This window comes from Cucurbita pepo, chromosome LG06 (assembly GCF_002806865.2).
Source record: "Cucurbita pepo subsp. pepo cultivar mu-cu-16 chromosome LG06, ASM280686v2, whole genome shotgun sequence".
Classification (NCBI taxonomy): Eukaryota; Viridiplantae; Streptophyta; class Magnoliopsida; order Cucurbitales; family Cucurbitaceae; genus Cucurbita; species Cucurbita pepo.
The window spans coordinates 3,434,937-3,462,725 of record NC_036643.1 but is presented as its reverse complement, the minus strand read 5'-3'; the positions used below and the strand labels follow the sequence as shown (position 1 = coordinate 3,462,725).

At 35.4% G+C, this 27,789-nt stretch overlaps 4 protein-coding genes across 5 annotated transcripts; all 4 read left to right on the top strand.

The window, feature by feature from the left end:
* The first annotated feature begins 545 nt into the window (after positions 1-545).
* LOC111796580 (WD repeat-containing protein 26 homolog) lies at positions 546-4,495 on the top strand. 2 transcript variants are annotated; one of them, XM_023679267.1, is made up of 5 exons: positions 546-913; positions 1,262-1,961; positions 2,030-2,131; positions 3,271-3,900; positions 4,112-4,495. In XM_023679267.1, the coding sequence occupies exons 1-5, from the start codon at positions 576-578 to the stop codon at positions 4,325-4,327; spliced, it is 1,986 nt and encodes a 661-aa protein (XP_023535035.1). In that variant the 5' UTR covers positions 546-575; the 3' UTR covers positions 4,328-4,495. The 2 variants fall into 2 exon arrangements, with proteins under 2 accessions (XP_023535035.1, XP_023535036.1); XM_023679268.1 differs by having other exon boundaries at positions 821-913; positions 1,152-1,961.
* A 1,857-nt stretch (positions 4,496-6,352) lies between these two features.
* On the top strand, positions 6,353-11,024 carry LOC111796583 (uncharacterized oxidoreductase At1g06690, chloroplastic-like). The gene is made up of 10 exons (XM_023679271.1): positions 6,353-6,643; positions 7,743-7,834; positions 7,926-7,966; positions 8,310-8,474; positions 8,568-8,590; positions 8,671-8,742; positions 9,960-10,127; positions 10,571-10,653; positions 10,732-10,794; positions 10,881-11,024. Exons 1-10 carry the CDS (start codon positions 6,442-6,444, stop codon positions 10,941-10,943), a joined length of 972 nt encoding a protein of 323 aa, XP_023535039.1. The 5' UTR covers positions 6,353-6,441; the 3' UTR covers positions 10,944-11,024.
* Positions 11,025-12,132: 1,108 nt separating this feature from the next.
* LOC111796510 (transcription factor PIF4-like) lies at positions 12,133-15,997 on the top strand. The gene is made up of 9 exons (XM_023679163.1): positions 12,133-12,284; positions 12,657-12,760; positions 12,844-13,657; positions 13,745-13,843; positions 13,922-13,987; positions 14,075-14,140; positions 14,376-14,681; positions 14,777-14,903; positions 15,691-15,997. The coding sequence occupies exons 2-9, from the start codon at positions 12,690-12,692 to the stop codon at positions 15,693-15,695; spliced, it is 1,554 nt and encodes a 517-aa protein (XP_023534931.1). The 5' UTR covers positions 12,133-12,284; positions 12,657-12,689; the 3' UTR covers positions 15,696-15,997.
* Positions 15,998-22,355: 6,358 nt separating this feature from the next.
* On the top strand, positions 22,356-27,571 carry LOC111797083 (probable polyamine oxidase 2). Its single transcript, XM_023679980.1, has 10 exons — positions 22,356-22,928; positions 23,595-23,710; positions 24,227-24,315; positions 24,408-24,521; positions 24,688-24,775; positions 24,911-24,996; positions 25,078-25,180; positions 26,084-26,181; positions 26,270-26,699; positions 26,780-27,571. Exons 1-10 carry the CDS (start codon positions 22,889-22,891, stop codon positions 27,083-27,085), a joined length of 1,470 nt encoding a protein of 489 aa, XP_023535748.1. The 5' UTR covers positions 22,356-22,888; the 3' UTR covers positions 27,086-27,571.
* Positions 27,572-27,789: the final 218 nt, after the last annotated feature.

Here is a 27,789-nt window from a genome sequence, read left to right as displayed (position 1 = left end):
TTGAGGATGCTGGGCTCAAGATGTCTTGAGGATGCTGGGCTCCCAAGCCACTGAAGAATTTCTTATAAAGGAATTTCTTATAAGGGCGTGAAACCTTTCTTTAGTAGATGCATTTTAAAATTGTGAGATTGATGGTGATACATAATGGACCAAAACGGATAATATCTACTAGCAGTGACTTTGAGTAGATACATTTGAACGTTTGGTCCACAATGGTAAGCATCGTGAGACTGATAGTGATACGTAACGGACCAAATAGCAGTGATCTTGAACAGTTACATTTGAATGCTTGGTCCGTAAGCAATATAGCTACCTCGTTAAGCTTTGATAAAACAATGAAATCTAAGACATCATACTCAAAATTAAGACATGCTTGTTCTCGAACCTTTTTAATCGTGTTTTTGACGTTTTGGTCGATGATATATAATTTAATAGACAAAAAAAAAAAAAAAAAAAAAAAAAAAAAAAAAAAAAAAAAANAGAAAACAGAACAGGAAGCCCTTAAATTCAGCTTCATTACGCAGAAACACCGACCATTTATGTGAAGGCCCAAACCAAGAAGAAGCAGGCCTCCCATGGCGGCCATGTTTCCATTCCTCTCTGCGTCTCCAAGTCTCTCTCGCAGTCTACACCAAAACCTTTTGATGCGGTTTCCTCAAAGCAAAGCCAAACCCAGTGAACTCCTCTTCCAAGCTCCAACCCACAAAAATGCTACCGACTCTTCCCTTTTCCTTCCCCTTTCTATATCCCAAATCATCAATTCCAATAAATATTTTATGAATTTTGACCCTCCACACTTCATCTCCTTCTTTTATCCTCCTCCATTATTGCTCTCTCCTCCTCTTAAATTCCCCTTCATATTCCTTTGCTCGCGGGATTGCCTTATCTTTGAGAATCTTGCCTTCGATCATCGGTTAGTTCACACTTCATCTTTGATTGATTTGGTTGAATACTCCAATTCCTTGTTCTTGTTTGGATCTTTGATTTGTTGAGATTGCTTGATTCACTGGAAGTGCTGGAAATCTGTTTGATGAACTTCAAATAGTGCTTGTTTTTAAGTCAAAGTAATCGGAGTTTTAGGCATTTTTGTAATTTTGTTCATTGTTTAAGATCTTTGTAGCTTTCCTTTAATGGCGGATCCTTTTATACAGCTATATATATATATATATTTTTATATGGACTGAGCTACACCTTTCATGGGAGGTGTGGAGGATGAAGAACCAGCCTCGAAACGCATGAAACTAGCCTCTACTGAGTTTAGGGCTCTTTCCAACGGTTCTTCCAAGGACTTAATGGCTAGACCCCTACCGTCTGAAGGAGACAATGGCAAGGTTATTGGATCCAGAGGAGTTATTAAAAGAGATGAGTTCGTGAGAATAATTGCTAATGCATTGTATTCTCTCGGTTACAAGAACAGTAGCGCTCGTCTCGAAGAAGAGTCTGGGATACCGTTGCGTTCTTCGTCTGTAAATATATTTATGCAGCAAATTCTTGATGGAAATTGGGATGAAAGCATTAAAACCTTACATAAATTTGGTTTATCCAATGAAAACATGGTTAAATCTGCTTGTTTTTTGATATTAGAACAGAAATATTTGGAGCTTTTGGAAATTGATAAGGTTATGGAAGCTTTGAAGACATTGAGGACTGAGATTGCTCCACTTTCTATTAACATTGATAGAATACATGAACTTTCGTCCTTCGTTATGTCTCCTTCACGGAGTGGTTTAATCGGTGAAGAGAATTCGAGAGGTAAGTCTCGGACGAAATTGCTCGGGGAATTGCAGAAACTTCTTCCACCGGCGATTATGATACCTGAAAATAGGTTGGAAGATTTAGTCGAACAGGCTCTTTTGTTGCAACGAGACTCTTGTGTTTATCACAACGCTTCGGATCAAGAAATGTCGTTGTATACGGATCATGACTGTGGGAAACATAAGATACCTTCTCAAACTTTTCAGGTGAGATTTTAAATAATTGTTCGAGATATTATCCTCTTTGGCTAAATTTAGTTTTTTTTTTCGGACAGGTATTACAAGCACATAGTGATGAAGTTTGGTTTTTGCAATTTTCTCATAATGGGAAGTTCTTAGCCTCATCATCTAGTGATCTATCTGCAATCATATGGGAGGTATAATCGCTATCACCCCAATCGGGAAATATTTACATTTCTTTTATGATCTTTGTGAGTATTCGGGTCGGTTGAAGCACACCTTAGCTTAGCTAATCTAAGGTGACAATAGGTTCACCGTACCGTATCGGAAAACTTGTAGGATTTTAATATCTGTAAGTATTTAGGTTAGTTGATGAACGCCTTAGCCTAGCTTAGCTTAGCTAATCTACGTGAGCATGGGTTGCCCCTAATGTACTTGCTTAGCTTAGCTAATCTAAGGTGACAATAGGTTGACCGTACTGTGCTTGATTATCGGAAAACTTATAGAATTTAGTTCAGTTGATGAACACCTTAGCCTAGCTTAGCTTAGCTAATCTACAGTGACAACGGGTTGCCCCTATTGTACTTGCTTAGCTTAACTTAGCTAATCTAAGGTGACAATAGGTTGACCGTATTGTGCTTGATTATCGGAAAACTTATAGAATTCAGTTCAGTTGATGAACACCTTAGCCTAGCTTAGCTTAGCTAATCTACGGTGACAACGGGTTGCCCCTATTGTACTTGCTTAGCTTAACTTAGCTAATCTAAAGTGACAATAGGTTGACCGTACTGTACTTGATTACTAGAAAACTTGTAGGATTTTAATATCGGTAAGTATTCAGGTCAGTTGATGAACGCCTTAGCCTAGCTTAGCTTAGCTAATCTACGATTACAACGGGTTGCCCCTATTGTACTTGCTTAGCTAATCTAAGGTGACAATAGGTTGACCGTATTGTACTTGATTATCGGAAAACTTTTAGGATTTTAATATCCGTAAGAATTCAGGTTAGTTGATGAACACCTTAGTCTAGCTTAGCTTAGCTAATCTAAGGTGACAACAGGCAAACCTGTATTCATTTTCTTTAGAACTACGCTCGTTGAGCATATAGCATTCGGTAAAAATTACTCGCCTCGTCTTGAAAATTTAGTTTCCATAACCAATTTCTTGAGAGTTATTCGGTAAAAATGCTCAATTCCGATCCAACTTTTATACGAGGGCTTTCTATTTTTCGTTACTATCTCTTTCATCCTGCCTTTGCTATATTAACCATGCGACTCGGGCCAATACCCCGTGCGTTCAAATATCTAATCTCTGTGTGTACTTGTTTGTTTTGTAGGTAAACTCCAATGGTAAGTTCTCTCTAAAGCATAAACTATCCGGCCACCAAAAACCCGTTTCCTTGATTTCATGGAGTCCCGACGATAATCAGCTGCTAACGTGTGGGGTGGAGGAGGTTATTAGGCGGTGGGATGTTTCGACTGGCAAGTGCCTCCATGTTTATGAAAAGGCTGGCTTCGGGTTGGTTTCATGTGGATGGTTTCCTGATGGGAAGGCTATACTTGCTGGTATTAATGACAAGAGTATCTCCATGTGGGATTTAGATGGCAAAGAGTTGGACTCTTGGAAAGGGCAACGGATTTCGAAGATATCGGATTTAGAAATATCGGACGACGGGAAGAACATTATTACTATATGTCGAGAAACCGCAATTTTGCTTCTCGATAGGGAGACCAAAATTGATAGATGGATTGAAGAAGATCAAGCAATAACTTCTTTTCAGTTGTCCAAAGATGATAAATTCTTGCTGGTTAATCTTCTGAATCAAGAAATCCATCTATGGAGCTTAGTTGGTGAACCCAATCTTGTATGCAAGTATACAGGTCATAAGCGGTCTCGGTTTGTTATTCGATCCTGTTTTGGAGGACTCGAGGAAGCTTTTATTGCAAGTGGCAGTGAGGACTCACGGGTAGGCAAATCGTTCGTCCTTTTAACATCTCGAGAACTTAGTTAAAATGAAGGCATCGAATGAAGGACGTTGATGACTTAGTTAAAATGAGAACACTAATCTCTCGATGAGAACACTAATCTCTTTCGAGATCTCGAGTTTCTTCTTTCTATGAACTATATAAATACTCTTTTGTATATCCTAATTGATCCTTTGTCCTTGCTGTTTGTAGGTATATATATGGCACCGAGGATCCGGAGAGCTTATCGAAGCGCTGACTGGTCACTCTGGCTCGGTTAATTGTGTGAGCTGGAATCCTACGAACCCGCACATGCTGGCATCGGCCAGCGATGACCATACGGTTAGAATTTGGGGCGTGAAGGGACTAAATGTAAAATCGAAGAATGCATACAGCAACGGCGTCCACTATTGCAACGGCGGAGCTTAACGAGAAGACGTATCGCTGTCCCTGGTTCTTATTCTTTTCTTCCCTCCTCTCTGACTGTTGCTCCTGTAAATACTTACTATAATCACTTTTCTAAGTTAAGATTCATGCTAAATGGGAATCATGAAGTTTATTTCTTAAATGAATAAGTTATTTCGAAGGTACTCGTTTCGCTTTATTTCGTCTACTTGATACGTTACTGATCTGAGATGGCTGGCTTAGGCATCTAGAATACTGTTTATTTTGTTTCACGGGACTGCTTATCGGGTTCGGGATGGGGTTTTGAGCGATAATTCATTGCTTTGGCATCTAGAATACCATTTATTTTGTTGCATGGGATTGCTTATCGGGTTTGGGATGGGGTTTTGAGTGATAATTCATTGCTTTGGCATCTAGAATACTATGTACTTTGTTTCACCGGATTGCTTATCGAGTTCGGGATGGGGTTCCGAGCGATAATTCAATGCTTTGGCAGCTATGATCTATTGTGGTTTGCATTGAGCATTGAAATATGCTTCATGTACTTCATATTCTTGTGTGAAACTTGATTGAGCCTTTGGTTATCAGACATATAATCTATTGGTAGCTTGGTGTTTTCTTACATGGTTCTAAAAGGACGGGTTCTGTAACGGTCCAAGTCCACCACTAACAGATATTGTTTTCTTTGGGCTTTTCCTATCACGTTTTTAAAACATGTCTGCTAGGAAGAGATTTTCATACCCTTATAAAGAATGTTTCGTTCTCTTCTCCAACCGATGTGAGATCTTACCGTTTCTTTGCTCTTCAATGAGTTGCTTTGAAACATTCGTCTGTTTTTATCTTCCTTTAGGTGTTAATTCATTGGGATATCTCTTCACCTTCCTCCTAACGTCCCTTGAATTTTGACTTGGGGCTGGATTTGACGAGTAGGTCGAGTTTCGATTTTAGTTTCTTAATCGGGGTAGTAGAGGGTTGCTCCTTGTATCCTTGTATTGTTGCTCGTGGTCTACTCTACTATGTTATAAGGAGGTATTGTTGAACTTTGCCGAGTCCAAGGGCTGCGTCGAGAGACACCCTACTATGTTATAAGGAGGAATTGTCGGACTTTGCCGAGTCCAAGGGCTGCGTCGAGAGATGCCCTACTATGTTATAAGGAGGTATTGTCGGAGCTTCGAGAGATACCCTACTATGTTATAAGGAGGTATTATCGTGCGTCGAGAGACGACAAAAGAAATATTTAGTCAAGTCAACCTTTAAGAGGTAGCTGGATTTGGAATATAAGTTTGCTGTTTTTATGTCATAGTTGACTTCATTGTTGGCTTCTAATTGAATATGCTTTTGAGTGATGCTTCTGTCTAAATCCATTTCATATTTTTATGAAGTATATGTTCCATCTCTTTTTCTAAGCTATATTTAATGACGTAGTAGAAACGACGTATTATCATCGTGGAGTTCCATTTGCTATAAATTTAGTCAAACAAATAGCTTCTACATAGCTTTGCGTCAATGTCGTGTGGTTTATAAATTAAGCTAGGACGTTATTGAAACATTGACTTTTTTGTTTTCAACTTGACGTTTTATGTTATTCAGTGAGAATATGCTAGGGAAAGAGTACTTGTTCTTCCCTGTCACCTTGTTTAGCTTTTATGGTATTCGATGCACAATCTAATTGATCCGTCTTTTATTATAAACAACACTAGTGCTTTCCAGAGTGAGACGTTGAGACGAATAAAACCCTCGTCTAACAGGTCTTGTAGGTATGAAATTTTGATTTGTTTTGTTCTTCTCGCTTGTACGATGATCACGTATAACACATACGTGTCGATGGAGGTAGAGGTATCTATCGTATGTGTCCAACATTTCAATGGAGGCACATACGACAAATGTGGGGGAATAGAGAAAAATGGTTGTAAACACTCTTGTAAGATTCTTTTTTGGAACGGAAGAAAAAAATAAAATAAAATAAAATAAATTTATTTCTAAATATAATTTAAAAGAAAATGACCAAACAATTAATACCACGTATTTTCATTAGTACCACACATGAAAGCTTGAATTCTCAACCATTCACCTTCAGAAACAAAAATCGAAAACAATAAGAAATTCCTTCTTCTTTTAATCTTTGGGGTGCCGTAGCCATGGCGGTGCCGTTAAATTCCGGCCGCTTCTTTTCAATTCCTCCGATAAACGGCCGTAGAATTTACAGAGTGACCGCCGTGGTGGTGGCTGCTTCGGCGGAAGAGAAAGTGAAGTTGGGCGGTTCTGAACTGAAGGTAACCAGGCTTGGTATTGGAGCTTGGTCTTGGGGTGACATCTATTGGAACAGCCTTGATTGGGACGGTAAGTTTATCAAATCACTCTCAAATTAGGTAAAAATAAAAAATAAAAAATAAAAAATCGGAATTAACCCTTTTGAGATCGGAGTAAATATATGTAATTTTAGTAGTTAATTAGTAGATAATATATCAATTACCATCTCAAAATTACTGTTTTAATATTTATTTACCTTTTCAACAAAAAAGTTTCAATTATGGTTACAGATTAACTTATAATTTTAAATTTTTTTCATTTTTTTTAATTTAAATTTAATTGTTACGATTTAAAGTTTCTTTTTTGTATATTTTTTTTGTTAGATGAACACGACTCTCCACAATAGTATGATATTATCCCCTTAAACGAGGCTCGACTCCTTTTCTTTTCAAGTATTTTGTTTGATATTTAAGGATTTACCAATCTATTGACACGACTAAGTTTAAGTCATAACTCTATATCATGTTAGATGAACACGACTCTCTACAATGGTATGATATTGTCCACTTTGAGCATAAGCTCTCATGCTTTGTTTTGGGCTTCCCCAAAAGGTCTCACAAGGAAGAGAGTATTCCTTGATTATAACCCATGATCATTCTTTAAATTGGCGGACGTGAGACTTTCATCATCCCAACATTTTTTTTATTTGAGTAATTGGGTTGGTTGATTGTATCATAGTTTATGGTAAAACAATATATAACATAATAATAATAATAATAATAATAATAAATAATAAATGCCTAAGTCGATAAAATATAATTTATTAATGACTTATTAGAATTAAATTGAAATATTTAAAATTATATAAACTAAATGGAATATTTTTAAAATAAAGAATAAACTTCTAAACTAAAATATATATTTAACTTAAATTTTTTATAATTTTTTTAATTAGTGGAATAATCGAATCATCGATCTTTTAAAATGATACTCGAAATTATAGTCTTATTTATCGTGGTATGCTCGGATTAACGTGGTTTAAGATTTTTTTTGATACTCGAAGTTATAGTCTTGTTTATCGTGGTATGCTCGGATTAACGTGGTTTGAGATTTTTTTTGATACTCGAAATTATAGTCTTATTTATCGTGGTATGCTCGGGTTAACGTGGTTTGAGATATTTTGTTTCAGATAGGAAGCTGAAGGCTACTAAAGCTGCCTTCAACGCCAGTGTTGACCATGGCATTACCTTCTTTGACACTGCTGAAATCTATGGCGCCTCAGTCGGATATATCCCTCTTATTTTCACCTTATTATTTTTATATTCCGAAAATGACCTTTGCTAATGAATCTAATAACCTTCCTCTTTTGCAGTATACTTTAGGTGCTGTAGAATCAGAAACTCTTTTAGGAAGGTACCCTTTTAAACGACGTTTTTGTTTCTCGTGTCTCGTTCCCTACTAAGTTTTTGCTTCTCGTTTCTCTTTTACGTCGTCTTTGTTTCTCGTGTCTCTTTTACGACGTTTTTATTTGATAACAGTGAAATCTGACATTGATTAGAGAGGGGAATGGAGCATTCCTTATAAGGGTGCAAAAACCTCTCCCTAATAGACGTGCGTTTTAAAACCGTGAGACTGACTGCTATACATAATGGGCCAAAGTGTATAATATCTACTAGCCATGGCCTCGAGTTGTTACAATAACTGTCTTTACGTCCCACCTATCAACACTTGACTTGACTTCCGAGTGTTGCTACAGATTCATTAAAGAAAAGAAGGCAAAGGATCCGGGAGTTGATGTCACAGTGGCTACAAAATTTGCAGCATTACCATGGAGGCTAGGTCGTCGAAGCGTGATATGCGTCCTTAAGGACTCCCTCGCTCGCCTCGGACTTGCGTCGGTCGACCTATATCAACTTCATTGGTCAGTGCCTGTTGACTCTTCCAAGCAGCTTCTCTTTACTACATATATAGCTTTTGACTCATTATATTGGCTGGTTTTGGCTTTGTTTCTCAGGCCTGGAATATGGGGAAATGAAGGTTGTTCTTCACTCCCCAACCTTGAACTTGAATTTTCTCTATAAAGAATAAGCTTAGTTCATTAACAATTGCTTTTAAAGGGTATATTGATGGTCTTGGAGATGCTGTTGAGCTGGGACTTGTGAAGGCCGTTGGTGTTTCAAATTACAGCGGTATGTTCTAGTATTACTGCAGTAAAAACTTGGGTCGTGTCAAAATATACCTGGTTACTCGAGGAGCTCAATTGTGAGATCCCATATCGGTTGGAGAGAGAAATGAAACATTCCTTATAAAGGTGTGTAAACCTCTCCCTCGTAGACGCGTGAGGCTGATGACGATACGTAACGGGTCAAAGTGGACAATATCTACTAGCGGTGGACTTGGGCTTGAACCGTTTACAAATGGTATCAGAGCTAGTCAACAGATGGTGTGCCGCGAGAACGCTGGCCTCCAAAGAGTAGATTGTGAGATCCCATATGGGTTGGAGAGAGGAACGAAACATTCCTTATAAGGGTGTGGAAACCTCTCCCTAGTAGACGCGCTTTAAAACCGTGAGGCTGATGGCGATACGTAATCGATCAAAGCGGACAATATCTACTAGCAGTGGGTTTGAGCTTGGACCGTTTACAAATGGTATCAGAGCTAGTCACCGGATGGTGTGTCAACGAGAACACTGGCCTCCAAAGAGTGAATTGTGAGATCGCATATCGGTTGGAGAGAAGAACGAAACATTTCTTATAAGGGTGTGGAAACCTCTCCCTCTACTAGACACGTTTTAAAACCGTGAGGCTGATGGAGGTACGTATCGAGCCAAAACTGACAATATTTACTAGCGGTGGGCTTGAATTGTTACAAATGGTATCAGAGCCAGTCACTGAGCGGTGTGACAACGAGGACGCTGACCCCTAAAGAGATGGATCGTGAGATCCCATCTCGGTTAAAGAGGGAAACGAAACCTCTCACTAACAGGCCTGTTTTAAAATCATGAATGTAACGAACCTACTTATATTACCATTGACTATTTTTATCAACTTATTTGAATTGAGTTGTATTTAAATAAATAAAACATTTATGGTTAGATTAAGTTAAAACTGACTAACTCGAGTTGATTATTAATTTTAAAAAATAATTTACGATTATTTATTATAGTTCTTTTTAATATGATTATTTTTACTCTTAAAAATAAATTTTAATTATTTGAAATATAAAATATATGAAAATTGATTTAGTAGGTTTGAAAATAAATAAATAAACTTCTTATTTTATTTTTATTCAATATAAATATTTAATTAATTAATTAATTTTAATAATGATTATTTGAATTAAATTTTTTTTAACCATTATTTAATTTATTCCCGATCACTCTTATTCTGATAAATTTGCAATCTAGAAAAGCGACTTCGAGAAGCTCATGAGAAATTGAAGAAACGAGGTATTCCACTGGCTTCAAACCAAGTGAATTATAGCCTTATATACAGATTACCAGAAGAGAACGGTGTGAAGGCCGCCTGCGATGAACTTGGAATCACCTTAATTGCATATTCGCCTATTGGGCAAGGTAAGTCCATTCAAATATCTCATTGCTTTTGCTTTGAGCTGATCTGATATCAACCGTAACGATTTGTCATTTTACTCTTAAACAAGTGGGTCGTTTTGTGATTTGATGGAGCTAGAGTTGCTATCGTGTTCTACATTTTCTCTCTTAGACCCATAATAGATCGTTGTGCTCTCTAAACTTCGGTATCCATAAGTTTAGTAAAATGAGACAGTCTAATAAAATTCTCGTTCATATTCATTAACGCTTTTGTTATCGCATTTCAAGTTCAAAAACTTCACTTGCTTTTGTAATCATGTAACGTTGATCGATCCCATTCACTATAAGAGAGCATCGTCCCTCACCATGAATGTCATGTAACTGAGCCAAGCCGAACGCAAGCCATTGTTGGAGGGAGTGCCCTCAATAACGACAATATTATTATTTTAACTACGGTTATAATGCAGGCGTTCTCTCGGGAAAGTACACTCCTACAAATCCTCCAACTGGTCTTCGAGGTCAAATCTACACTCCACAGTTCTTAACAAAGGTCGGTAGAAACACTCGATACTTTGAACATACCCATAACACGTTTCGTTCATTTCTAAAGTATTTGTTTAACGTTCAGCTCGAACCGCTACTAAACCGGATCCGGGACATAGGACAAACCTACAACAAAACATCCACACAGGTAGCTAATTGATTTCTTCTTCTCTACGTAAAATTTATAGGTTTTCAATAAGAATGCTGAAAGTTGGCTTACTTGGCTCGGATCAGGTAGCGCTTAATTGGCTAATAGCACAAGACAACGTGGTGCCCATCCCCGGAGCCAAAAATTGATAGCAAAGTTCATGATTCAAAATAAAATTGTAACAATTCAAGCCCACCGCTAACAAATATTATCCGTTTTGATTTGTTACGTATCGTCGTCAGCTTCATAATTTTAAAACGTGTCTACTCGGGAGAGTTTCCAATACCCTTATAAAAAATGTTTCGTTCCCCTTTCAATCGACCTGGAATCTCACAATCTACCCTCTTTAAAGATCCAACATTCTTGCTGACACACCGCTCGATGTCTAGCTCTTATATTATTTATTAACGGTAGGGCTTCAGCTGTTACAAAATAAATACAAATGAGACCTCATAGATTTGATGAAAAAATGGTAATTTTCATTCTTTAATTTGTGGTCGTTGTCGGTGGAGTCTTCAAAAATAAAAAAATAAAAAATAATATATATATTATTTTTTGTTTCCTAATTTAATAATAATAAAAAAAATCAAATATTTCCTTACAATTTTGAAAAGCTAAATAATTTAAATTTTTTAATAATTATAAAATTAAATAATTAATAGACACAAATAACAAATTTAGGATTCATAAAATATTTAAAAAAAAAAACATACCAAAATAAATAATAATAATAATTGAAGGACAATAGAATCCAATCCAAATTTTAAAAAAACTAAAATAATTAGTTTTTAAGAACATATTTTTTTCATAAAAAATGGACTAAATTTTCAAATATTTATATAAAAAAAATTATTTTTTATTCTTTAAATTTAATATAAAAAAAAATCAAATATTTTCTTCCAAAAATATAAAATCTTTAAACTTAGGATCATTACTTTTAAAAGTATATTATAGAGAGAATTGAATTATAAAATTAAATAATTATTAAACACAAAATAACAAATTTAGGATTGATTAAATAATTAAAATAAATAATAATAATTGAAGGACAAAATCTATAGCTTTAACCTGAAAGATAACATAACTTTTGGGATAGGCAAAATCAGGTGGTGAGTTGTCATTACTGTTCTTCCGACCACATTTGTCTCCTCTCCCTCTCATCATTGAGAGATATAATAAAACACACCCTCCATGGAAATTGATCTTCAACCTCCCCCGTTGGTCCTACAAGAAAATCACAGACGCCTTGCCTCTTCGCCACGTGTCCTCCCCTTCTACCTCACCTCTATTCCTTATAGTACCGAATCTTTGCTCTGACCTCTGTGTGTGTGACGTCCTTTTCCCTCACCACTGGTTTTAAATGCCTTTTGGTCCATTTCTCACTCGCTCCATTGCATTTGCTGTGGAGTTTTCTCCTTTCACAGAGAAATCACGAACAGGGTCACTTCCATTTTCCAGCTTTCTCTCGATTCAAACTCGGATTTCTTCAGGTTTTAGACTCTGTTCTTCGTGTTCTTCGTGTTCTTCGTGTTCTTTGCTTATGGGTATTGGGTTTTGGGTATTTTCTTTCCTTTTCTCTGTTTTAAAGGCTTGATTATGGCGTTTTCTAATCATTTCTTTGTTTAGATACTCAATTATGTGCATTATTTACTGCTTTACTTGGACTTTCTTCTCATTCTTTGGCTTAATCTTCATTAATTATGTCATTTCTTGGTCAATTTCTATGCTAGATTTTGTGGGTTTTGTGGAATAATTTGTGGGTGTTTCTTGTTTTCTTCTTTGGAAGCCTCTAAGTATTGAATTTTGTGTTCTAATTTGAGATTTTAAAGGCTTTTTTTTGCCTTGTTCTTCCATTTTGACAGAGATTTTGTGTCAAAGCGGCGGCGGCGGCGGCCATGAATTATTGCTTTCCTGATTGGAACTTTGAGGGTGATCTTCCTTCAGCTAGCCATAAGAAATCAATGGGGTTAGCCCTTTTTTTCTTGTTGTTTTCAAATTTTTTGTGCATTTTCAAGCATGGTTTTTAAGCTTTAATGGCGGATTTTACAGACATGAACATGATGATCTTGTGGAGCTGTTATGGAGAAATGGGCAAGTGGTCTTACAAAGCCAAAAGGCTAGAAAACCAAGCCTTATTCAGAAACAGAATCAACCACTTGATAGGACTAATATTTCTTGTGGAATTTCAAGCACTTTGATTCAAGATGATGAGACGGTTTCGTGGATTCATGATCCACTCGACGACGATTCGTTCGACAAGGAATTTTGTTCGGAGTTCTTCTCTGAATTGCCACAAACTAGATTTGGTGCCTTTGATGCTGCTGCTGCTACTGCTACTCAGAACTCTAAGCCTCCTGCAGTTCTTGCTGAGCTGCCTACGAACACGATGCCTCCTCCGAGATATCAGTGTTCGGATTCGATACGACAAACGAAGGATTTGGGAGATTTAGGGAAAATGATGAACTTTTCTCAAGTTCCTGTGGCACTGAGGGGTGATTTGGGATCATCAAATGGAGGGAGAGAAGCTGGAAACTTGATACATGGAGAGGGAAAAGATTGTTCAGCAACGACGGTTGGTTCGAGCCACTGTGGAAGCAACCAAGTTCCTAATCCTGAACCAAATGTGAGTCGAGTTTCGACGAGTGGCGTCGGGAATGCTGGCTTATCTGTTGATCTCTCTAACAAAAAGATGGCTGCACAAGGTGAGAGGGGGAAAACTGAGACCATGGATCCAACCGCTACTTCGTCCTCGGGCGGTTCGGGAAGTAGTATGGATAGAAGTAGAACAATTGGACAATCTAATGGAGGTAATAGCAACAAAAGAAAAGGTCGAGACGGGGAAGAATCCGAGTGCCAAAGCGAGGTAAAGCTATTAAGCGTTTTTTTATATCATGAAGTCGATTAGTTATACTTTCGAGGTATGAACATCACGCCTCGAGCTTTTCTGCAGACTGCTGAACTAGAATCTGCTGAGGGAAACAAGGCAGCTCCACGGTCGGGATTTCCGCGCAGGACTCGTGCTGCTGAAGTACATAACCTTTCGGAAAGGGTAGGATATCGACCGTTCCTCATTTATCAATCTTTTTTCTATTATGAACTTCATGTTAAGAGCTTAGTTTTAGTGCAGAGAAGAAGAGAAAGGATAAATGAAAAGATGAAAGCACTGCAAGAACTCATACCACATTGTAATAAGGTAACCGACAATGATTGGAACATATTAAGTCAACTTGGTTGACTTTAAAATTTTCAGTTTTCATGAATCTTTTGTTCTTTGTCACAGACCGACAAAGCTTCAATGTTAGATGAAGCTATTGAATATTTGAAGTCACTTCAATTACAACTACAGGTATGAGTTTAGCTACGAATTCCACAAAATCTACTGATTTTTGCGTTTTTGTGAGATCCCACCTCGGTTGGAGAGGGGAACGAAGCATTCCTTATAAGGGTGTGGAAACCTTTTTCTAGTGGATGCGTTTTAAAACCTTGAGGGGAAGCCTGAAAGGGAAAGCCCAGAGAGAACAATATCTACTAGCGGTGGGCTTGAGCTGTTAAAGTTTTTTTAATTGCTTAATGTTCTATAGGTTATGTGGATGGGAAACGGGATGGCACCAATGATGTTTCCCGGCGTTCAACATTACATGTCTCGAATGGCTATGGGCATGGGAATGGCTCAACCTTCAATGCCTTCAATTCACAACTCAATGCAATTACCTCGGGTCCCGGTTGTCGATCAATCGGTTTCAGCGACTCCGACTCCAAACCAACCGACGATATGCCAACCTCAACTTTTCAACCCCGTGAATTATCAAAATCAGATGTCGAATCCCGCTTTGCAAGAGCAGTATGCTCGTCTAATGAGTTTCCATCATATGCAACCTAGCTCGCAGGTTAGATATTGGATTGTGTTTAGAGTTTGTCTGTTGGATGTTTTGTTCAAAAATTGTAACAATTAAGATTAATCATGTCTGGTTTTGTTTTGCAGCCCATAAATGTCTTCAGATTTTGTCCCTCAACAGTCTTGCAAAGTCAAACGCCAGCAGCAACTGGCCCTCCTAGTGGACCTACTTTTGGCGGACCTATAGCCAATGATATTGTAAATGGAACTTTGGGTAAGTCTTACTAATCATTCTTATTGTGTCATTAACAAATGATTAATGTTAATCTGTGAGATCCCACATCGGTCGGGAAGGAGAACGAAACATTTTTTATAAGGGTGCGGAAACCTCTCCCTAGCTGACGCGTTTTAAAACCCTTGAGGGAAACCGCGAAAGGGAAAATCTAAAGAGAACAATATCTGCTAGCGGTGGGCCCAGAAGTATGGGTGAATTGTGATATAAGGGTGTGAAAACCTCTTCCTAGCAAACGCGTTTTAGAAACCTTGAGGGGAACCCCTAAAGGGAAAGTCCAACGAGAACAATATTTGCTAGCGGTGGGCCCTAAAGGGGGTGGATTGTGAGATCACACATCAGTTGGTGAGGAAAACGAAGCATTCTTTATAAGGGTATGGAAGCCTATCTAGTAGACGCGTTTTAAGAACCTTAAGAGGAACCCAAAAAGGGAAAGCCCAACAAAGAGAACAATATTTGCTGGCGGTGGGCTTAGGCTGTTACATAATCCAACTTGGGCACGACTTCTTTTCCCGTAATCAATGTTCATATGTGTCGGTTTCGACATAATTTAGGGTACCAAGTCATCAAAATCCTTACCCTTCACCTTGTTGTCAACCAATTCGCCCCATTCGTTCTAGTGGCTCTCTTTACAAGTCGTAATCTCGAGTGTAAATGCACGGTGGCCAATGGAATTAAAACTACATTCCTCTTTTTGAATCCGATACCGCAAGTGTCTCTCGGTCACGTAGCTATCGTTAACACTCTTTTCTTTTGCTGATGTTAACAGGTTGACAACCGAAAATTATCCATGTTTATCAGTTAGCTAAGGTTCCTCCCTCAGTCTATAACAGAGCATCATTCCCAGATTGTTGTTCTCCATGTATATCTGATACAGATTCTTGCCTCCTTGCCTCCAAGAACACAGCTTATATGAATTCAAGGTATTTATCAATTTTTTTTGTCGAAAAACCGCTACGAAAAATAAGTTCATCTAGTTTGTTCTACCGAGATATCGAGTTTAAAAGCAGCTTAACCTCTTGCTTATGTAATATCTCTTACATTTATCTATGAATTCAAAATAAGTTAGCTTTGAATCTTTGAGTTTGTGTCTTTTCTGCAACTATTCTCGTGATACGAACATGAACATATTATAGGGTGGGGTGACCTAAAGTTTAAGGGTGGGTGGGGATAGAATGATGAAATAGGACCCACAAGAGATTTGGACTTAGATGAACAAAGAAGGACCATTCAATAAATGGGTATAGCATATTGACAGCTCTATATAGAGAGCTTTAACATCTTATCCCTATCTTTTTGTTGATTGTTGGGAGTTTGAAAGGGACTTGTTTTTGCACAAAGTTAGTCCTATCTTTTGCCAACTTGGTTGATGGTATGTTTTATTGTTTCATGGCCATTCATGCCCCCACTTGTTAGAAAAGAAAAGGACCAACCACTTTGAGTGATAACTTAGTGACATTCCATGGATTTGAAGCTTTGTGTTTCTCAATCATTGGCTTTGGTTTGGTTTGGTTTTGGTTGTTAATTGTGGATTTGACTTGCTAAACTCGACTCGGGTTCTTGTCTTTGGTTGTTTTTTAAGGACTTATCGTTCTAGTTTCTTTGTTTGTATGGAGAGATAACGAGAGAGAACGTTGCTGAACTCGACCCAGATCTGTGTCTTTGCTTAGTTAAATGTTTGTTGGAGAGGGAAACTTGTCCTGCATTTGTTGTAGAGGTTAAACTCGTATGTTGTAGTTTTCCCTCAACTTGTCGTGCATTATTTGGAAAGGGGAACGAAGCATTTCTTATAAGAGTGTGGAAACTTTTTCCTAACGGACGTGTTTTAAAAACTTTGAGGGGAAGCCTAAAGAGGACAATATCTGTTAGTGGTGGATTTGAGTTGTTACAAATGGTATCAAAGCTAGACATTGGGTAGTGTGCGAGCATAGACGCTGGACCCTTAGGGGGGTGGATTGTGAGATCCCACACTAGTTGTAGAGGGAAACGAATAACTTTTTATAAGGGTGTAGAAACTTCTCTTTAATATACGCGTATTAAAAACTTTGAAGGGAAGCCTGTAACGAAATCCCAAAGAAGACAATATTTGCTAGTGGTGGGTTTGGACTGTTACAAATGGTATCAGAGCCAGACCCCGGGCGGTGTGCCGACGAGAACGTTGGGTCCCCAAGGGGTGGATTGTGAGATCCCACATCGGTTGGAGAGAGGAACGAAACATTCATTGCAAGGGTGTGGAAACCTCTTCCTAACAAACTCGTTTTAAAGTCTTGAGATGAGGCCGGAAAGGTAAAACCCAAAGAAAATGTGGATTTGAGCTGTTACAAATGGTATCAAAGCTAAACACCGACTTACCAAACTCAACCCAAATCTCGGTGTTTGCTTAGTTAAAGCAGCCGAGTTGAGTGGTGCTGCTGTTCTTTTTCCTGTTTGGATGCAGAGAAAAAGAGAGAAAATTTGTAGTGTGAATAAAAAAAGTGAAGAAAAATAAGTGGGTGATAATAGATTAGATAAGGCATTTGGTGTACCAATCATTTGTTATTACCTTCATTCACTGCCACTGCTTTTCTGCTCACATTCCGTACAGAATATGGATAGATAACTCAATTTCTTTCCCTTTTTTTATTATTTTATTTTTTATTCTTATCTAAAAAATGACTATAAACTTAAAAAAAAAAATCTAAAAAATACTCTTAAATTTTTTAAAATAATCTAAAAAAATATCCTTATTATCTTGATTAATACCTTATTTAAAAAATACTCGCGTCACCCTTTAATAGAAAATATTCTTGAATTTTAAAAATTTTCATTAATTTTTTTTTAAATATATTTTTTAAACAAAATGTAAGTGGTTTCTATTTATGATCCGGGGAGAATATTTTTTATTTTTTTTAAGTTTAATTTTTTTAGTAAAATTTTAAGAGTATTATTGAAACATTTGATATTTTCGTTGTATTCACATTTAAAATCTTGATAAATTATTTTCTGAATCTTTTTTATTTAAATAATTGGAAATTCTATATTTGTATGTGATTCAATGGATAAAGAGATTTTATTATATCCTATCCGTATTATTAAAGTGAATCTAGAAGCATCAAGAGAATACTATTTTCTTAAAATAAAAATTAATATATATATGTATATAATATATATATATTCTTTGGGAGGAGCATTTTTAGTAATATTATATTTATTAATAATTACCGACTAAATTAATAAAGATGCACTTAAATTTTGTAATTTATTTAAACAAATGTCTTAAAACTTTCAAATTTTTTAATAATGTCCTTAATTTTTTTTAAAACTAAACTTTAAAAAAATTAGAAAACACTTGAAATTAATTTTGGATAGAAACCATTAATACTTTATTTAAAATGGTTTAGAAAATACCATAAGTTTTCTAAAGTTTTATTAATATCCTTAATTCTTTTTTTAAATTTCTTTAAAGTATTTTAAAAACTTCAAAAATATCCTCAAATGTTTTTACAAAATTCAAAAATACCTTTAATAATGTTTCAAAAATACTTTGATATTAACAAAAATTTATGGATATTTTTTAAACATAATATTGACAGTAGAATAGTTTTAAAAAAATTGAAAGATATTAATAAAATCTTTAAAATTTATATATTTTTTAAATATTATTAAAAGTTTATTATTGAAACAAAATATTAATTTATTAAATTGAAAGATATTAATGAAATCTTTAAAATTTATATATATTTTTAAAATATTATTAAAAGTTTATTATTGAAACAAAATATTAATTTATTCCGATTTTGTTGAAAGTTTAAGATTATTATTAAAAATTTAAAAGTTTATGGGTTTTTTCATAATTAATTATAAAAAATAATATTTTTTATTTGTATTTATTATAAATATGATCATTTTCATATAACTTAGGAGATTTTCAAGGGAAAATATATGTAAATGAAGACGGAAGAGTGACATATATTAAAATAAATTTATAGTTAGAAATTAATTTTTTAAAATTATAAACATAATAAAAAAGTTTGGTAACACTATTTTTTTATTTATTAAAAAATTAAATGGAAAAATCCTTGAGATTTCTTTATATGGACTTTGGTAGGCCCAAATGAAATTATATTGGGCCTGTATTTGCTGCTTCAAAAGCCCAAACAGTCCGTGTTACATCTGGGCTTATGAGGGAATTGGGCCCATCTCGTCCGCAAAACAGAAACCAATGAAAGAGAGAGATTTAATTCATAATATTTATACGAAACGAACGTGAGAATATTATTAATAATTTGCTTTATTTTGGAGGTATTTTCTATTCCTTCTCCTTCAATTATTGGCCTATTTTTTATTTTCCATAATATTAATGAGCTGTAATTATTAAAAAAAAATTAATTTAAATGAAAACAATATTCTTTTTACGAAATCGACGTGGGATCTCACAATCCACCCTCTTCAGAGCCTAGCGTCATCGCTAACACTCGTTCCCCTCTCAAATCGATATGAGATCTCACAATCTACTCACTTTCGTGACCAAAAGTTCTCACTGGCACATCGTCCGGTGTCTTATATCACTTGTAACAATCTAAGTCCACCACTTACACGTATTGTTATCATTAGGCTTTTCTCTCAGGTTTCCCTCAAAGTTTTTAAAACCAGTCTTATTAGAAAGAAGTTTTCATACACTAAAAAAAAAAAAAAAAAAAAAAAAAAAAAAAAAAAAAAAAAAAAAAAAAAAAAAAAAAANTAAAATTTTGAGTTGGATTAATATATATATATATATATTTATTATTATTATTATTTTGAATTTAATAATTATTGTATTTGAAATAATATCAATTTTATAATGTACGGAAAAGTGTAGAAGGGTTATTTTTTTGAATAAATTTACCCCACGGTAAAAAATGCAATGAAGACGTGGTAAAAGATTATAGAGGTTTCCAGATGCAGAGGCACGTTTGAAGATGGGAAGTTTGGCGAAGGCGGAGTTGCGTGTCAAACCATTTTTACATTTCCCAATATTTTTCATTAATTGGAAGTGTATGCTCAGAATTTCTCCTCTTATTAAATGCAATTTCCCATTTTTCCGTCCACTTTTTGAATTATTCGAACTACAAAATTATTTTGACAATTTTGGCTCTCAATACCCAAAATTTGACACTTTTATCCATTTTATTCCTTTTTTTCTTTTTTTACCCTAAATTTTTTATTATTATTATTATGTTAGTACTTAGGCAAGTGATGGTAGCAGCGGTGGTAAGGATGATTATAACAGCTCAAACTCATCGTTAGTAGATATTATATGTTTTGGTCTGTTATGTATCACCGTTAGCCTCACAGTTTTAAAATGTGTCTACTAAATTGAGGTTTCCACACTTTTATAAAAAAAATATTTTGTTTTTATAATGATAGTTGGGGGTTGGTAGGCAACAATGGTGAATTTGATGGTCATTTGTGGTGGTTGTTGCGGTCGACAATGACAATCATAATTCAAATGGACGTGGATATACTTTGAACCTGTAGTCTAAGGGTATTTTGGTCATTTTCATACGGTAAATTTATTTATTATTATTATTATTTTAATTTAATTTTTTTTTAGAGGAATAATGACTCTTAACTTTCTTACCATTTTCAAAGTTGGCAACTTTTTTTAATAGCAATAGAATAAATAGCCAGAGGCTTCCAGAAGAACGGAAGAAATCAATAGCCAAGGTTAATTTTGTGACGTCTTTTATATTTACTTTTTTACCCTGCTCTTGTCAAGTACCAAAATATCTTTCTAAATAATGTCAATTTTTAAATTACTTTTTACTTTTTGTGAAATAAAATTGAGCTATTCATTATTTATTAATGTTAATTTAATTTAACGTCTTACTAGTAGAGATGTCTATGAAGTGACGACCTAATACTTTCTTCGTTCCTATCCACAAAAAATTTACGAACTTTTCAAAAACAATCTTATTTGAAGTTATTTTTAATTAAAAAATCATTTTCCCTTCAAATATATATATATATATCCTAATAAAATTTAAACTTGGTAATATATAAAAATAATAATTTAACCTATCAAATTATTTAATTATCGATATATAGATATACGTCAATTATTCGACGTTATCGATTAACTTGGTTAAAAAATTACAAAATCCCTCCTTCAACCCTTCATGTTTTTATAATAATAATAATAATTTTATTATTATTATTATTATATATAAAAAATGTAATTAGGGTGGGGGCGGGGATGGGGACGGGAATCGGGATAAATAATTTTTTTTTTTACTCCTCGCTCCTTCCTCCATTGTTTATCGAAGATGAGATTTTTCTCTTCATTAACAGCAGGTCTCAGTCTTGAAAAGAATCAACCAACTTAATTCGTATAGACACAAAAGTTTGTGATTAAAGCTTTTCAAAATTACGAGTAATTACTATAATCTTCGATCCAACTTTTAATCATTGAGATCAATCCCCAGGAGTTTGGGAAAGATGTTACCGCTGCTATCATTCTGTCTTTTTATCTTTTATTAAATAAAATAATAAAAATGAAAATTGCTATAATTAGTAAGTAAATTATTATTTTATTTTAAATTTTGATTTTTTTTCGTCTACTTTTAATTTATTGGACTTAATTAATTATTAAATACACATATTCGAAATTTGTTCAAATAAATATACTAAAATAGTCTCAAAGATTAAAATAGACATTTTTAAAAAATAAAATAAATTAAAAAAATGTAGAGATTGAGCTAAATATTTAGGAAATCTAATAATATAATTGTAAAAGTCCATAAACAAAAAATAAAAATTTAAAAATAATTGATGGAAATTTCAAGCATATAAAGAATGTTTTTAAAGTATAATATTTTAATCAAAATACATTCAAAGGCGAAAAAAGAATATTCTCGAGTCAAAATTTGTTCTCTTTTATTATTATTATTTTTCTTATGTTTCGTAGGTCATATCTAACCGATTTTAGTCACGACGACACGTTCAAGATATTATAATATTAAAATAAAATTATATAAATTTAAGTTGAAAGTGATATTTTAGTCCCAATTATAATTTTTTTGAAAATGTATTTATATAATTGAAAATTAGATAAAAGTAAACATTTAATAACTAAGATTTATTATAAAAAAACTAAAAAATAAATTTAAATTAAATATATAACGAATAAAATGTAAGGGAATATTTTAATTATATTTGTTCATACAATTAATTCATAATTACAGCCTTTTAAAAAAAGAATTTCATAATTAAGCCAATTTACAATTAAGGCTAGGCCATTTTCTCCAATCCCACGCGCCAGGTTCCCAATGCTGTAGCCCGCCGACCTTTCTCAATCAATCAAAACTTGCCACGTGGCTTGCGTGGACTCACGCGCGTATTAGTTACATTGCTGGTTTTGCAAATAGAAAACCACAATTTCTCTCTCTCTCTATAAATTCAACGATGGGTCTCGTAATTGTGATACGTTGCATCCTCTCAGTGGCACTAAAAGTGTTTCGCTTTCACGGGAATTCGATTGCCTCCATCTCTCTCTTTCCTCGGATTTTTGTTGTTTGTTTTTTCGATCTGAGGTTCATTTTCTTTGACGGATCGGAGAGATTTGTATTCGTTTGGAAATCGGAGGTAGAGATCGCGATCGCTTTGTGCAGAATTTGAGCGGACGCTTGAATCGTAATCGTGGATTTATTCGGATTTGATCGGTTGGAGTGGGCTGAAGGACGACGAGTTTGGTTGTTTGAGAATTTGGAAAACCGAGGCGCATGAACTGGTTGGGAAAGCTGGGTTTAAACTTGAGTTCTAATTCTAATCACTTCATTACGTGTCTCTTGCTTTTTCTCCTCCATTACTCGCCTCAATTGACTCCTTCTTTGTTTAATTTGGACAATAAATCCATTGATCCCTTATTATTACTGCTTTTGAATCCTGATTTCAATCGTTTTCTTAATAATAAACCGACGACCTAAGTTGATTGCTGCTATCGTTCAAGAATGGAGTCTGGTTCCAGGAGTAATTCCCAGCTTCGTAAAGGTCCGGTCCCCCATTTTCTCCTATTTCCGTGTTTCCTATTATCATTTGGTTTTTGTTACTCTTGTTTACGTCTGCTTAAGTAGTTCATGTCGTACAAATTTCGAGAATGCGTGATCAGCTGAAATGGCCAAATGCGGCTTAATTTAGTTTCTGTGCTAGAATAAAACAAAGAAATGGTCATCGATTAGAAAAATGGGGAAATTAGGGTTAGGGTCGATCGTTTTGAGGGGCATATCATAAATGTTTGCTTGTTATTGTGCTCGATTAAGTTAATTTAAGTGGTTTCTACTCTGATTGTGGTATATCATTGATTTAACTGAATGAGATGCCGTAGTGCAATCATCGCGATCTCAGAACTGTATGTTTCTCAATGAAGGAAAATAGTGTTAATCATTATGCAATTGCTTCGAAAGAAAACTTCAGGATAACCATACTAGTGATCGAAAGAAGGTGAAATAGGATGCAACATTTCAAAATGTTTTCTGGTATATTTTGTCCCTAGACGTCGGAACAACTTATGATTCTAGTTTGACTTGTTAATAATATGTTTGTCTGCACCAATGTTATAGCTTTTGTGAGGATCCTTTTTATATTCCTGTTGTGTAGACTGCAAATATTTATATAACCCTAAATGTGTGTGCTCATACTAGAAGCTGTTTGATGCAGCTGTTTGCAATTCAAGTCCTGGGAAAAGACAGGTAAGATCACCTTCTGTGATTGTCATTGGTGGTGGCATTGCTGGAGTAGCTGCTGCTCGTGCTCTTCATGATGCCTCCTTTCAGGTATGTATAAAAAGAACAAAAGAAAAATAATAGTCAGTCACAAGCTATGATAAAACCAGCTACCTAATGTTGGGTTCCCAAAATATGCTTTTTGTTTCTACTGTATGCCAACATCACATGGGTACCTGAAAGAAACTAAAAACTAAAACCCCTTACCGGTGCCTATGACTTATTAGCTAGAAGATAATGTCAGTGATTCTTGAATGCCGTACAAATAACAGGTGATATAGAAATATGATGTCATTTGGGAGACTGCTTAGACCTTTTGCCCTTCTAAATGGATCTCCCTGAAATCAGGAAAAACAAGTTTGCCGTTCCATCAATATCTTTAAAAACGAATAGTTAACTGGTGGCAGAAGCTTGACGTTAAATGTCTGCTACAGTCTCCAACCAAGCTTGGTGAAGGGGAAGTATAGGAGACTAATTTATTGACTGTTTTAAGAAAACTGGAGAAATCAGATTACTTGTTTTGGTGTTTTCTTTCAATTTTTTTTACGTTCAAGTTGATAATTTNAGGTTATCTTGTTAGAAGCACGGGATAGACTTGGTGGTCGCATACATACGAATTATTCATTTGGTTTTCCTGTTGACCTTGGTGCTTCATGGTAAACTTGTTATTTTATTGTCATTTTTCTAGAGAAACTAACATTCGTCACCCACATTTATGTTCTAATATCAGTCTTCTGTTGATTTTCAGGTTACATGGGGTATGCAAAGAAAATCCGTTGGCTCCCTTAATTAGCAAATTGGGATTACCCTTGTACCGTACCAGTGAGGACAACTCTGTATTATACGACCACGACTTAGAGAGGTAAATGCACTACATATGAAACATGTAGTCACAAATATAATTGTTATGGGTCTTTCTTGTTTTTATTTTTGTACCCTTAAGGAACAAATACGTTTCATTATTACAGTTTATTACTATGGTTGTTGTTATGTGTGAATAATAGTTATAAATCTGATGCGTTTGTCAGTTATGCACTCTTTGATATGGAAGGGAAACAAGTTCCTCAAGAACTAGTGAAAAAAGTTGGAAAAGTATTTGAGGCCATCTTAGAAGAGGTAGTTCATCTTTAGAAATCAACTTCAAAGTCTGAAGTTCGTAATTTACTTGATTTTTTTTTATTGAAATTTTATTTTTTGTTCCTTTTGGTTCTGTGCCAACTTTTCTGAGTTGATCTCCTATGCTTTACACAGGCGGATAAAGTAAGAGATGAGTATACTGAGGACATGACTATAACCCGTGCATTCTCAATTGTTTTTGAAAGAAGACCAGAATTGAAGTATGCTCTTTCTCCCGTTGTTATTTTAGTCTTTATTCTTCTTTCATTTCAACTGTAATTGATAAATATCCTTGAACACAGGATGGATGGGCTTGCCCACAAGGTTCTTCAATGGTATCTGTGTCGGATGGAAGGATGGTTTGCTGCAGATGCCAATACTATCTCACTAAAATGTTGGGATCAGGTATTCTTTATTAGAGTCTTCATGATCCTTCTTTTTTTTTCCTTAATAATCCAATGATTTTTCTATGTTACTATGTTGAAAGACGATATAGTGAACACCGAATAGCAATGAATATTTGCTGTCGCAATCTATTGTCATTAACTTTTGGAAGCTGAAAGTTTAGTTTGTGATACTTATATGTTTGAATGATATTTTGGCTACAGTAGTGTAGTTGCAAGGTCAATTGATCTCTAGATTCTAAGTACAATCATAACTATTAACAAAAATGTAGTGAATAAAGTTGGACGATCTTTCTAGCTCTGGTAGTGATATGTATGGCATGATATTCATCCTGGACCAATGAAGCACAATTAGGTAATTCTATATCAGGCAATGTGAGATCCCACATTGGATGGGGAGGAGAAAAAAACGCCATTTATAAGGGTGTTGAACAAAACACTATTTTATAAGGGTGGAAACCTCTCCCTAGCAAACACGTTTTAAAAACCTTGAAGAGTAGCCCGAAAGGACCTCGGTTGAGGAGGAAAACGAAACACCCTTTATAAGGGTATGGAAACCTTTCCTTAGCATACGCGTTTTAAAAACCTTGAGGGGAAGCTAGAAGGTTTAAGCCCAATGAGGACCATCTGCCAATAGTGGGCTTGGGTCTTTCCAGGAAAAGATAATAAAGAAAGATAGATAGTTATGTTTTTATTGCATCAGATTTCCCTATGAACTAGGAGTTAGAACTGCCAACCTAACCAAAAGGTCAAACGTACGAATCCTCACCTCAATGTAAAAGATAAAATCATTTCCAACGAGTTAACTTTTAAGATTAGTTCTCTTAAGAATGATTGTGTTTTTTCATGCTTTATTTTCTTTAATCTCTTCCCAGTTTTTAAAAATGTCGTTCTGATTGTCCAGGAAGAGCTGCTGCCTGGAGGTCATGGGCTAATGGTAAGGGGTTACCTCCCTGTTATCAACACTCTTGCTAAGGGTCTTGATATCCGTTTAGGCCACAGGTAAACTTTGTTCTCTACTTTTTTTTTCTTATGATTTGTGTTTCGGCCAAGACCTGAGCTTTTGGTTTCTTACTTCCTTGGTTCTCAGGGTTTCAAAAGTTGTTAGACGATATCATGAAATTAAGGTCACGGTCGAAGACGGGACAACATTCGTTGCTGATGCTGCTATTATTGCCGTCCCTCTTGGGGTGCTCAAAGCTAATACCATAAAGTTTGAGCCTAAGCTCCCAGACTGGAAGGAATCCGCCATATCTGACCTTGGAGTAGGAGTAGAGAATAAAATAATACTGCATTTTGAACATGTTTTTTGGCCGAATGTAGAGTTTCTAGGAGTGGTTGCAGAAACAACATATGAATGCAGCTACTTTCTCAATCTCCACAAGGCCACTGGTCATTCGGTTCTCGTTTACATGCCCGCTGGGCAGCTGGCCGAAGACATCGAGAAATTGTCCGATGAAGCAGCTGCAAATTTTGCCTTTACACAACTCAAGAAAATTCTTCCTGATGCTTCTGAACCGGTAAAATCTTTTCTTTTGAATGTTCAAATAAAAAAACTATTTGGAACTAGAAAAACTCATCACATATCTCAAATTTGCAGATCAATTTCCTCGTTTCCCGATGGGGTTCGGACGTCGACACGCTTGGATCATACAGTTATGACATAGTTGGGAAGCCCCATGATCTGTATGAGAAGTTGAGAATCCCCATTGACAACATATTCTTTGCAGGGGAGGCAACAAGCACAAGTTTCCCAGGCTCTGTGCACGGTGCATTCGCAACTGGTGTAATGGCTGCCGAGGACTGCAGAATGCGAGTACTCGAGCGTTATGGGGAACTCGACATATTCCGACCAGTCCTAGCTGAGCAGCCAGTATCAGTACCACTGCTGATATCCCGCCTGTAAGTTGTTCCTTCAACATGTTCGTTTGACATTGATTGATGGGTTTTGCATGGATCAATCCGTCAGTGTTTTGGTCAAATGTTCTAATGATTTGGGTAGCAGTGGTTAGCGATATGGTTAATAGTGTAGCGTTGTCTCCTTGATGTGAAAGAATGTTACAACTACCTAACATTTTTACTGAATATGATGAATAATGAAGTTTTTGCGTTTAGTTATAATATATGTGAGGCAGGCAATCAATTATTGATTAGGAACAATTTCTGATTCTTCTTCCGCCACAACTTCTATCATGTGGAGGCTGTCACTATAATAATTGCTTCCCATGTTGGCTGTTGGCTGTTGGGTGTTCGCATATGGCTTCTTGACAAAGAGCATTATTGGCCCTCTCAGCTGTTGAAAGGTCAGATTTGGAATATGTAATCGCTATGGAATAGACAATTTGTTGGACAGTGTTTCTTTTGAGTATCAATTTGTTATAGTTTTAATCTTTGTATGAGGTCACTATTTCCATAGGAGGAGCCTTTTCATGAAGCTGAAGAGGTCATAGAAAAATTACCCCTTCACTGTTTTAATCTTTTTTTTTTTTTTTTTTTTTTTTTTTTTTTTTTTTNTTGTAGTGATTTGTGAGTAATAATGAGGTAAACTGTACTATCTTTTTACCGTTCACTTCAACTATATAATATGTAAAATTTAGAATGATTATCATT

Excerpts from the sequence above, each read along its gene's own strand:
- LOC111796580 (XM_023679267.1), top strand. The coding sequence starts at position 576 with ATGGCGGCCATGTTTCCATTCCTCTCTGCGTCTCCAAGTCTCTCTCGC. Across the intron at positions 1,962-2,029 it reads TACCTTCTCAAACTTTTCAG|GTATTACAAGCACATAGTGA; the intron begins GTGAGATTTTAA and ends TTTTTCGGACAG. Across the intron at positions 3,901-4,111 it reads GTGGCAGTGAGGACTCACGG|GTATATATATGGCACCGAGG; the intron begins GTAGGCAAATCG and ends TGCTGTTTGTAG.
- LOC111796583 (XM_023679271.1), top strand. The coding sequence starts at position 6,442 with ATGGCGGTGCCGTTAAATTCCGGCCGCTTCTTTTCAATTCCTCCGATA. Across the intron at positions 8,591-8,670 it reads TGGAATATGGGGAAATGAAG|GGTATATTGATGGTCTTGGA; the intron begins GTTGTTCTTCAC and ends TTGCTTTTAAAG. Across the intron at positions 8,743-9,959 it reads TGGTGTTTCAAATTACAGCG|AAAAGCGACTTCGAGAAGCT; the intron begins GTATGTTCTAGT and ends TTTGCAATCTAG.
- LOC111797083 (XM_023679980.1), top strand. The coding sequence starts at position 22,889 with ATGGAGTCTGGTTCCAGGAGTAATTCCCAGCTTCGTAAAG. Across the intron at positions 22,929-23,594 it reads TAATTCCCAGCTTCGTAAAG|CTGTTTGCAATTCAAGTCCT; the intron begins GTCCGGTCCCCC and ends TGTTTGATGCAG. Across the intron at positions 24,316-24,407 it reads GTTGACCTTGGTGCTTCATG|GTTACATGGGGTATGCAAAG; the intron begins GTAAACTTGTTA and ends GTTGATTTTCAG.
- LOC111796510 (XM_023679163.1), top strand. The coding sequence starts at position 12,690 with ATGAATTATTGCTTTCCTGATTGGAACTTTGAGGGTGATCTTCCTTCA. Across the intron at positions 13,844-13,921 it reads TACATAACCTTTCGGAAAGG|AGAAGAAGAGAAAGGATAAA; the intron begins GTAGGATATCGA and ends GTTTTAGTGCAG. Across the intron at positions 14,141-14,375 it reads CACTTCAATTACAACTACAG|GTTATGTGGATGGGAAACGG; the intron begins GTATGAGTTTAG and ends AATGTTCTATAG.